The sequence below is a fragment of the Solanum lycopersicum genome, chromosome 6 (genome assembly GCF_036512215.1).
Source record: "Solanum lycopersicum chromosome 6, SLM_r2.1".
In the NCBI taxonomy this organism is placed as follows: Eukaryota; Viridiplantae; Streptophyta; class Magnoliopsida; order Solanales; family Solanaceae; genus Solanum; species Solanum lycopersicum.
The window spans coordinates 43,446,783-43,458,425 of record NC_090805.1 but is presented as its reverse complement, the minus strand read 5'-3'; the positions used below and the strand labels follow the sequence as shown (position 1 = coordinate 43,458,425).

Below are 11,643 nucleotides of genomic sequence, written 5' to 3'. Positions count from 1 at the left end.
ATCAAATCTCATGTGAGTTCTTTATATAACTTCACAATTCACATACATCTATAATCAATCAATGTTTGTAGTGACAGAATCAAAATTTTAATTTAACAAATATAAAAAAAAACAAGTGCACAAAAAATTCAACATAGATGAAAAAAATATAGATGATTCCACATTGGGGACAGCCAAATAATGTGAATGGCCTACACTTGCATGATGAAGCAACCTTGATTGGCTTACTTGCTTCAATCATTACATCAATACTTATATATTACAGTAGCTAGCACGCACGAGCTATATATCTTTATGGTTGTAGCCACTTTAAATAAACATTGTTATTCGATACTGGAATTAACTTTATCGATTGATTGCAAGTCTAACTAATAAAATCGTGTTGAAAGAAAATTCTTAATTTATGAATGGAGAAACTTTTAAATCTTGTCTGTTAATATATGTAGATTCCCATATCTTGAAAGCAACAAATCTTATCATCCAGCAAGGAAAATATATATTCATCTCTTGAGTTGGCCTTTCTTTAGTTAATTTGTTGAAAGCTAACTACCTATAAAAGGTGGGCTACATTTTAGGGGGAAAAGAGATGTAAAACATAAGTGTGTTTTACGTTGACCTATAAGACGAGTTCGGAGCCTAAAGGGTGAAAAATGTTAACAAAATTTTCAAAATGATATGTGAAAATACTTTCTTATCCGTCGGAGTTCTGAAAAATTGCTTCTAGAGCAGCGATTTGTAAATTTGCATTTTTTTAAAAAGAAACATAAATCACTGCACTCGCGACAATTTACAAAATATTTTTTTTTAAAATTCTTTTTAAAGGAAATCGCTACAAAAGCAGCGATTTACGTAAAAAAAAATTTAATTTTTAAATAAATCACTGCAATTGTAGCGATTTACATATTTTAATTTTTAGTAAATCACTGAATATAATATATTTTTTTTAAATTTTAAAGCTAAATTTACATAATGGAGTCTCTTGGAGTAAATGCCTATCGATTTTCCATTTCTTGGAGTATAGTTTTTACCCAGTATGTTTCTTTTTCTTTCTTTCTTCATTATAACTTATTATGCATTTAATAAAATTAGGTATTAAATGATCAATTAATAAAAATTTAGGTAAATCGCTGCATTTGCAGAAATTTACTTTAAAATTAAAAAAAATATATATATATTATTAAATCGTTGTAAGCGCAGCAATTTACTTAATTTTTTTTTAAAAAAATATTACGTAAATTGCTGCAACTGCAGCAATTTGTTTTAATTTTTTTTTAAAAATGCAAATGTACAAATCGTTGCTATAGCAGCGATTTTTCAAAACTCCGGCGAACAAAACCGCTGCTTCCTCACAGCAATTTAACTGTTTTGGTATAAAAAAAAATTCATATACCATTTTAGAAACTTTATAATATTTTTCACCCTTTAAGCTCCGGACTGCCTATAAGACCATAGTCCACGATTCAAAAATTCACTCATATTCGACTTTGACTGTTTCATTGCGATTTGTGTGCTTTTCACTTTTGGAAATTTATATCAACGAAGAACTTTACCAAATTTTTAAATGTATTCTTTCACTAATTTTTAAGCGAAAAAATACTTTCTCCATTCATTTTTACTTGTCTAATATTTTAAAAATATATAATACAATTATTTATTTCCAAATCATTTCTTAAGACAAAAAACTATACACCAATTTATATGAGTATTTGTGATAAAATACTAACACTAGTAATTATATCTTAAGAACATGCGAGGTCCAAAAAAATGAATGGAAGAAGCCAAAGATCTCAAGTGCTTCAAGCCTCAAGGAAAAGAATTTATCTTAGGCTGATATTAATTATTATACGAGAAAATTTTCAAAGCAGCAAGGCTGAGTTAGTAATGAGATATTAGTCGAAAGACAGAAATGAAACATATTATTTCCAAATTATACAGAATATTTTTAATGACTTCATTATAAGCAAGTAGTATTCAAGGTAGGAGATGAAAAATCACATATATGTTGACAAGGGTTTACAATTCTTAAGAAAATATTAGTATACAAATCAAGCAAAATAAATCTGAAGTAATCGATGGGGCACTTTTATAAAATGTAAGATTTTGGGGCAAAAACAAGTTTGAAGTAGCTTTTGAGATTTGAAAACTGATCTCCCAAAAACTAGATGATTTCTGACTAAAGATAATAATTCTACAAGATACTTCCAAAATCTGTGACAAAATGAATCCTTAGATATTTCACTAACATGGAAAAAACTGAGAGAATGAAATTTTGAATATATATATTCTCTTTTTCACCACAACGTTGTAGAAATAATTGAGTATCAGTTTATCTACTTTGGACCAAAAAATTCAACTTACCCTTTTCCATAGCAATAATAAAGCCAAGCAGAAGTAACTAGAATAATTTGATTGTGAGGTAAACTATAAACATATTAGAGAAGAGATTAATAATTGGACATCTAATAATGCTCCTAACCTTCTATAGATCCAAAGAGTTGTAAGATTCTAAACCTTCTTGATATTCCTCGTCCATGAAATCCTCTTTCTGGAAACAATCATCGTCAAATAGGAAGGTTGGGGCTTCTTTATGCTTATGGGAGTTACGATCATTTAATCCGATGACTGAAATAATCTTCTCCCTGATGCAATTTCCAATATTATTAATGTTAACCTCTTGAGACTGTACCCCGAGAAGAGAACAACATTCTTCTTGGAAGTTCAAGTCATTGGAGGAAAAGATCAGGTGAGCAAGCGTTTTTGCAAGGTCAGGTGCATAATCACAGGTCTGTGGGAGAAACAAATTTAGAACCTTAGCTATGTACGCGAAGGAAAACTGAAATTTTGGCCATTTCAAGCTCAAACAAGATCATAATCAGGTAGAAGGTGTATCGAGATTTTAAATTGGTTCATGTGGAAATCCTATTGCACCTATTGCTAAGTTATATACAAAACTATTCAAATATATAGCAAATGTCTGGGATATAGAGGTTGCGGATACATTAGCTACTGTCAAACTACGTACGCCCCTGACCATGGATATGGGTACTGAATTTAAAAGGATTCTGCAGAAACATATGAAAGCATATGCACTTCCAGCTAATAAAAATGCTATATATCTGACAACCTGGAACAACGGTGCTAAATAGATGATGCTGTAAAAGCCATTCCCAGTAAAAAGGAGAATTTTTTCTAGGAAGCTTTCATCCCCAATGAGGCAATGAGAATAGATTTCTTGCCAATCGATGCTCTTATTTATGTTTGAATAATTGTCATCCCTTATTCAGATTCAATCAGCACTAGTCATATGGTCTAAAGAATGTTAATTCCACAGCATGCCTAGTTTCTGTATGTGAATTACCTAGCCAACTGGAATTACTGAATGCTGTCTGCTTAGCACTCTTTAAAAATCCGTATCAAAAGAAGAAGAAGAAGAAGAAGAAGAAAAAACTACTTTTTCTGCTTCACAATTGGGTATGGACGTATAAGAATGCAGAATAGATCGAACAACGGGAGGTATTTTGTTCATAGCCAAGCCAATACCAGGAACTAGAAAATCCAATGACCATAAAGAATGCAAAGAAGAGTGAAAACATTACCTTAAGTGCACGTGTACTTAGGAGAACCCCTTGATTATTTTCTTTCAAGTCATCCAAAGCACACTTGATAGCTTTTCTAGCTAGATTTCGATCAGGTGAACTGCTTTCTGCAACCCACTGTTTCACCTTGTCAGCAAGTTAAGCAAAAGACAATACTCATTGTTTGAAGTTAATGCTAAGAGTGTATGACCATGTCAATTCTCATGGATATGTATTATATTATGATGGATATTTTCTATGGTAACAATGGATGGCAATATGAATTTGTAAATCTGGTGCCAGGTTCTCCCATTCCAGCATTACACTATCATCATGATCTGCAACACTCCGCAGAGCCAACCCATAGCTTTTCCAGTTGATGCTTGTGAATGCATCGAGGGATGACGGAGCAATAGAACAAGGTACAAAGTCTTTGAAATATAAGATCTGAAATCAGGCATAGAAGATCATTAATACAAATTAAAGAAACACAAACAAACTACAATACTGAAAAGAAAATGTGAAGGCGTGCAAGATGCTGGCTTAACTGAAAGAAGACGAGCAAGTAATGCTTAGTGATAAATTTTTAAAAACTTCAACAGCAGCTCATCAACAGATATATGGAACTTAATTTTTAAAAAAATTGCTTAAATATTTTGTTAATCTGAATATTGCCATTTCAAAGATCTTGGGGTTGATTAACTTAAACTCCAACAGGAGGGAGGTTTGTGATTAGTGTATAACTTAAGCCAAAGCTCACTTGTATTACTGTCAACTGGAACAAGCCCTCAATTTGTATTATTCAGGGTCGGAATATGACCCAAACTATTAACAACGATCTGTCCTTGGCAACGGGCGAAGAACCTGTTACTACTGTCAATCTTTAAATATTATAATATAGTAACCCTTTGATCGGAAAAAAAAAGTGGAACAAGCCTACTCAAAATTATGTCAAACTCAACACTGATGGCAGTTCAATGTTAGAAGGGAACTAGCTGGAGAAGGGGGGGTTCTAAGAGGTCATCAGGGAAAAATTGTCATGGCCTTCTTAGGGCTTCTTCCTTTAAGTTCTAGAAATGCTGGGTGTTGCAGCTAGCGCTGGCTTGCAGGGGTTTCCAGATAATGGAATTACAATGTGCTACTCGAAATGGACTTTAAAATAGTAGTGGATATGATCAATGGCATCAGTGAACCATCAAAGCTACTTGATATCCAGAATCCAGAATATCTTGACAAGCACAAACGGAAGGGGAACTCAATGCCATGGAAGATGGGCTAGCTAAGTTTGAAGCTATCAAACAATCTTACAGAATTTCTATATCTGCTAATGAGCTCCCTCAAGCAGTGAGAGGAGTTTATATCATGGATAAAGTTGGCTTTGCTAACTTTAGAATCAAGACACAGAAAAAAGGAATTGGTCAAGGTTAGTGAGTAAGTGAGGATTCATATTGGAATCTTCATATGTTCATCGCACCTGTTTTGTGAGCTTAACTGATAAATAGGATTTCTCCAAAACCTTCCTTTGTGTCCTCACTTGTATTTCGTTTACTTTGGAGATTAGATATTAAGTCCCCCTCCATCGTATACTTTTGGAAACAACTGTAAGGACTAGAAATGGCTGGGACAGCCAACCTATAACTTGTATAGTTCACTTAGCAAAAACTTTTGATATCCTCGAAGTTTAATAAGCAATATTTAATTAGACTCAATACCAGAGACTATATTTGTCCACAGTATAATAAGATCGGATTATTAATGTATCCTGTTTGGTATACACTGGGTATACTCTAGATTTTAGGAAATAGTTTATTTTATATTACAATATGAAAATCACACTTTCCACATAGAATTTTGTTTCCTGATATGTAAATCTATTTATGAACATAAATGGAGCCACATGGTCCGTGAGGATTATATTGCCAACCCCAACTTGCTTGGGATTGAGACATAGTTGTTGTATGTGTAATGTAACATATCCAATCCAATGTCATCAAGATGGCCATAAAGAAAAAGGTCCACTTCTTGGCCCTCAGAAGTTCAAAAATATTTTTCAGTTATTACTCACATAAATAGCTATCTACTCCATGATGTAGGGGAAATTGCATAAATCTTAGCCTCCACACACCATAAAGTGCACAAGGTTCTTCACCTTGTGCACCATGCTTATATGAAAACAAGACATTCATAGTGATAAAAGATCCCGGAAAGTTGAAATCCCAAAGAATGCATATCTGTGATATTATCATTAGTTTTCACAATCCACACATTCTAGGACAACAAATGAACTCAAAACACAAGTTAAAAGATGTTGGGAAAGAATATGCAACATGGCATCTTTACAGTGAACTATTATCTAACATTTGATCACAACATAATTAATAAAGCAGATATTGGAATGCAAACATATTTTATGCTTTTAAGAGTCTTCTTCAATTAATCCAAAGCAAACCTCTGTTTTCATGTCTTGTTCACTGATGCTGGAAGAATGAACTAGTTCTGACATCTCATTGATAATCACAACAGCTTCCACCACCTGGCTATTTCCCTGAGAACTATCTGAAGAATTAGCAACCCCAGTTCCAACCTTCAGGTTTTCCCTGAAATAAGAAACAACGACTTTATGTACAGCCGTGTTTAATGCAATGCACATTGATATTTTCGTTTTGTTTTTGGCTCTGCACAACAGTTACATCTCCAAAGATCTTATATGAGATGCTGCAATTTTACATATACCATATGAGCCGTTTAGCACCACAAATAGATCTTAACTAAATTACATTATCAAACTTAAATCCTCCTACATCAAATTGAAGGAGTCAATTGAGCTGTCAACCAGATTTTAAATAACTTAAGTACTACTTCCTGCATGCTACATGTGATCAATTGTCTTGCCTCTACTCCTCCTTCAGTCTGCTTCTATGGTTGGAGTTCTAGCATTTCCTTTTATGTTTGATCCTGATTTTCTCTCACCTGGTCCAGTGTATCCCAAGCTTCTTTTTCCCATCTTCACTCAATCTAACTATTTGTAACCAGTATTTCAAGAAGGTAAAATCTACAAATTGTATATTTCAGAACAATAATGCACTACTTTATATCACACTGAAGTAGCTTAATGAACGGTCAGGCATACAGACAAAACCACATAAGAAAGAGAGAAGAACTGCAAATGTCACACTTTTTAATGGGAAAATTGTAGAATGAAAGGCTAGCTTAAAGTTAGTAGATGAAATAGTTCATGTAAAACAAGGAAATGACAAAGTTCAGGGTAACTATGTCAAAGTGTACTCTTTGTTATCTTTTTATATTAGCACCTAAGAATTATGATTTCAACATGTGGAAGTTAGACCTACTAATACATTATATCCAACCTTCAACAAAAACTAGAGGTTGGAATGCATCATCATTCATTAACCAAAACCTAGCACCTTTCTAGTACTTACCCAATTGAGAAGCAAGTTTGGTGCTTGCGAATATAATCCTTGAGTCCCACTTTCAAGCTTTCTATGCTTTCAATAGGAGAATATGCAGAGCTGCCCTCAATTGCCAGAATACGACTTTCAATCTGTGAACTCAAAGGATCATCACCACATACTAAGAGTTCCATTACAACTTTCTGTAAGAAGAGAAACAAGCCATCAGCCACAGAGAGGTAGTGGTCCTAGGCTCCTAGGTAACTCCTAGGAAACAGGATAGGGAAAAAGGTAAGCTTTTCAAAATATAACAAGGCCAAAGAAGTAGGTTAAAATGACATATAAAAGCTTAAAACTTTCGAATTTTAATGCGAATCTGGTAACAAAAGAAATATTTTTGACATGGTGAACTCATCCAAAATATATACACTTGCATTTAGTAGGTTCACACTGAACGCCTTGAGCTGTCTGAGCAGTTAGTAGCTATGATTTATAAGAGGGGTCTATAGAGAAGATAGTTGCATTTGATTTGAATATAAAGCATTTCAAGAAAAGTAATGAACTAACCGGAATCTTCAGAAGGATCATCTGCGTAGATAGCAATGAAAAACTGTAGTTAGAGAATTTTTCATACAATTTAGGAAATCATAGCTAGAATCAGCTGATAGACATGAAAATGAACCTTTTGAAGAAAGCAAGTAATCTCTGCCAACAAGTCATCAAGGCTCTTGGATATTGATATTGATACTTCAGTCCCACTGCAAGGTATAAGTAATTAACCATGTGCGGAAAGACAGAAGCATAGAAAGGAAGGAAAAGACTAGATGGGTATGGTCAAGAGAAAACTAATTTAAGAGTAGCATCACATGGATGGAGCCCCTGAAAATGGCATACCTGAATTTGGCACCATTCTTTGCAGTTGAGGGTAGCTTTGTCAGTCTTCCAGCAGAATTAGAATCTTTTAGATTTACGTTTAAATTGTGTATCTCACTATCAGATGTGCCTGCAACTTTCATCCCTCAGTTTAGACAACCAAATGTTCTCAATCCTATGAGATATAGGAGTACTTCCAACGTTGTCTAATTGTCAAAGGTAAGAAATATGTTATATATGTAAAACTTATATAAAGTTATAAACCTGTCATTATGAAAGATAATTATATCCAGAAGCCATTCTTCCAAAGCAATTCCAACAGTTTATTACTAGGAGATAATGATCACCCTAAGCTAAAAGACAAGTTGTGTGAGCTTGATTGGTTTTTGTTAAGTTGGATACCAACATAAAGTTCGATGAACTGTCAAACTGCATCAATTCCGCTTTTTAGTGTATACAACCTTTGTGAAGTTGACACAGATGATCATGTATTCTGTCATTAAAATTTACTGGTTAAGGAACTGTATCATTCAAGACGTGATTAGCCAGGATTCAGAGAAGAGTTAGCGATGAGACGTTCTGAGTAAACAGTTGATCCCAATTTACATTGTTCACAAGATACAAGTTAGAAAAATGAGGATGTTCAGATGGATGTGTGGGCATTCTAGGAGAGATAAGATTATAATTGAAGATATCCAGGACAAAGTGGCAGTGGCCTCCGTGGTGGACAAGCTGAGGGAAGCGAACGCCTGAGATGGTTTGGGCATAGAAGAGGAGAGGTACAGATGCAAGGAGGCGTGAGAGGCTGGATATAGTGGGTAAGAGGAAAGGTAGAGGTTGACCGAAGAAGTATTGGGTAGAGCTGTAGAGGTGATTAGATAGGACATGGTGCAGCTTCAACTTACCGAGGACACGAGGATATGGAGATCGTGGATTAGGGTAGAAAGTTAGTAGGTAGTTGAGTTCTATCTCACTTTTCAGCGAGATTAGGCTTGTCAGGAGTCTGGAAGTATCGCGTATGTTGTAGTATTAGTCTTATACATGTTTTTTTTCTTGCTTTTGATAGTTGTTATCATATATCTTTTTTGTAATTCGATTACCGCATTATTTCGTTATTGGAACTGTTCTTTCTTTGGACAGTATGTACTACTTCGCTTATTAATTGACCTGTTTTCTACACTGCCTTTTACATAATTATTTTGATTTGTTGTATTTGAGCAGAGGGTCTCATAGAAACAGCCTCTCTACCTCCACGAGGTAGGAATAAGAATTGTGTACACTCTATACTCCCCAGACCTTACTTGTGGAATTACATTGTACCCTCCCTAGACTCCACATATGAGAAGTAGTTGTTGTAATTTACCATAAGAAAATGTATAGTTGCTTTATTGGTAATGCCTCTTTTCTATTTTAGCGTTTCAAGGTTCTGAGACTGTTCGAATAGCAAAACCAAAATGTTGTGGCGTTATTCAACCTCTAAGTATCTGCACTTTAGAAAGCTGCCTCTAATCTTCAGGTCATTATCAAATCCCTCAAAGTACAAAGGAAAGAACAGGACTAGCTAGCTGTCATGCATAAACTGCCACCAAACCATAGACTAATGGAAAAACCAATCAAATCTCAGCTCACAAGAGTTTTAGAAAACTAATGAAGCAAAGTTCAGAGGAGCAGAAGGCAAGCAAGAAGTTCATCCTCTACAGTTGAAGTAGTTACAGTACTTTATTGATACAACTTCAATCATACATCACAAAAATATTACTACTATTTTCAAAATTTCTCAATTTTTATCCTAACGACAAATCTGACTAGGCAAAAGAATTATTCACCTAGAAGGGTAAGACTTACTTGTAGTTGCAAGAGAAATCATCCCATCTGCAATGTAAATATACTATATTATCAGCGCTCCTAACAGGTGGTATAAAAAAACTCATGGAAGGCTTTTCAATAGTATCTTCCAGGCAGGACGACATTAAAGGCCGAAACACATAATCTTGAGTTGCAATACCTGTGAAATGCGGTGAGAAAATTATAAATTGAATTTTTATGTTAGTTATTTATTTTTCCTCTCTTTATGTTGTTTTCCATTTTTCTTGTTTGGCGGCCATGGGAGTAAAACAAAGGCATTTATGCAACCAGTACACTTGATGAATATTCTCTTACTTTTTCCCCTAGAATCATCATATTTCTTTCTCTTTCATCTCACCCCACAATATACTCCTCTTTCTCAGCTCCCTAATCTGTTAGCTCAAATCTGAAGAACAATGTTCCAACTTCCAAGTATCTCAAGTTGTGCATCAAATTATGCTTCTACTCCAAGGGATGGAGTAGACAGTGATGTTTTCTAGTACTTTAATCAGCATTTTAGTTGGTCAGAATAAATTTTAGTCATGGATTAAGGGACATGCACCATCTGGAACCACATGAGCAATTGTCTCGGTGTTGTGCCTAAACACGAAAATAGATCGTTACTCCTCTTGTCCCAATATGTGTCACTTTTCACTTTTTGATAGTCAATTTGACTAATCTTCAAACTTCAAAACAATATTGGATTAGATTAAACCAATACTTTAGAATTAAAATTTAAATATCCCAAAAACAATACGAAAATTATTATAAGTTGCAATTCTTCACATATCAATGTGGTGAAAAAATATATCTTAAAATGTTGGTCGAAGTTCTTTTAGTGTGAGGTCTTGTTTCCTTCATATGTACGAGACACATATATGTTTAGATGAGAGCTCTGTGTCTACTGAACCTTAAACCAAAGCTATGTGTGTATCAGGTATAACTCTCTGAGAAATATAAGTTGGGAAAAATAGAGTCAAAACTTAATAAGCATGTAATCGCCAATTTCTTACCCCATTGATTAGCCAGAGTAGGATCGTCTCCGTATTTCAGATATTGGTAATCCTCCGGTTTGCTCCCAACACCAGTATCAGAAACTGTTGGTGAGAAAAATTTAATGATTCATTATCATAGATTCATTCTGCTAACTGTATTAACACAATAAATCGAACTGCAGCTCGAATTTCAAATTACAACTCTGCATATTGTTATGTAAACAGCAATTTCATTTTCCCATTACAAGCACAAAAAAGTTTCGGATCAGAAAGAAGGAAAAATTACTCGCAATTGTGATTTTCATAAATCCAGAAAAAACTAGTCCATGCGCCTTCCAAACTGAATCACTCTCGCATGACACATCTTCTTATACCATCATAGACATAAATATATAGAAGTACGGCATTACGTTGAGACAACAGATACGAAACACACACTCTTATAGAGAGAGATATTGCCTGATATTCGAACGAGCGGGAGTGCAAATCGAGAAAACGAGGTCAATTTCACGGATAATCTACAAAGTTCATCGGACATGCGGCATCGTTGAACGGCGCAGAAAATGAGCTGCAAAAGTAGAAGAAGAGTGAAAGTAAAGTGAATAAATTGTAAGTAATGCCAAGTTGAAATTGGATTAGAAATGCATGGTGGCTATGTTTGGGAGGAAAAAAAATCACATGTTTATAGAGCATTTTCACAGAAGAGATTTCGATCTCCATTGAAGTTGCAGTATGCAGAGGAAGAAGCACGCACTGTATACCCGCCAATTGCAATCATCTGGAACTTTGGGTGCTTCGGGTGTGTTTATATTGCCGCTTAAAGCCTCGAACAAATTTAGAATTATAATTTAAATTAATGAATAACCAATACTTTCATATCCATAATTCTTTTGTAACAACGAATCGAACCTAACATTATTATAAATTTCATTTTCGTTGCTGTTT

The 11,643-nt window shown here is 34.4% G+C and overlaps 1 protein-coding gene across 5 annotated transcripts; it reads right to left on the bottom strand.

The window, feature by feature from the left end:
- Nucleotides 1-1,861: 1,861 nt before the first annotated feature.
- On the bottom strand, nt 1,862-11,608 carry LOC101251595 (type 2 DNA topoisomerase 6 subunit B-like). 5 transcript variants are annotated; one of them, XM_069299312.1, is made up of 12 exons: nt 11,377-11,606; nt 11,158-11,266; nt 10,717-10,800; nt 9,704-9,730; nt 7,880-7,988; nt 7,668-7,743; nt 7,553-7,573; nt 7,016-7,188; nt 6,025-6,172; nt 3,831-4,022; nt 3,597-3,725; nt 1,862-2,785 (listed from the first exon to the last, which is right to left on the bottom strand). In XM_069299312.1, the coding sequence occupies exons 1-12, from the start codon at nt 11,416-11,418 to the stop codon at nt 2,480-2,482; spliced, it is 1,416 nt and encodes a 471-aa protein (XP_069155413.1). In that variant the 5' UTR covers nt 11,419-11,606; the 3' UTR covers nt 1,862-2,479. The 5 variants fall into 5 exon arrangements, with proteins under 5 accessions (XP_069155413.1, XP_069155414.1, XP_069155415.1 ...); XM_069299316.1 differs by having other exon boundaries at nt 2,515-2,639; nt 11,377-11,605; XM_069299313.1 differs by lacking the exon at nt 9,704-9,730 and having other exon boundaries at nt 11,377-11,608.
- Between the last annotated feature and the right edge of the window lie 35 nt (nt 11,609-11,643).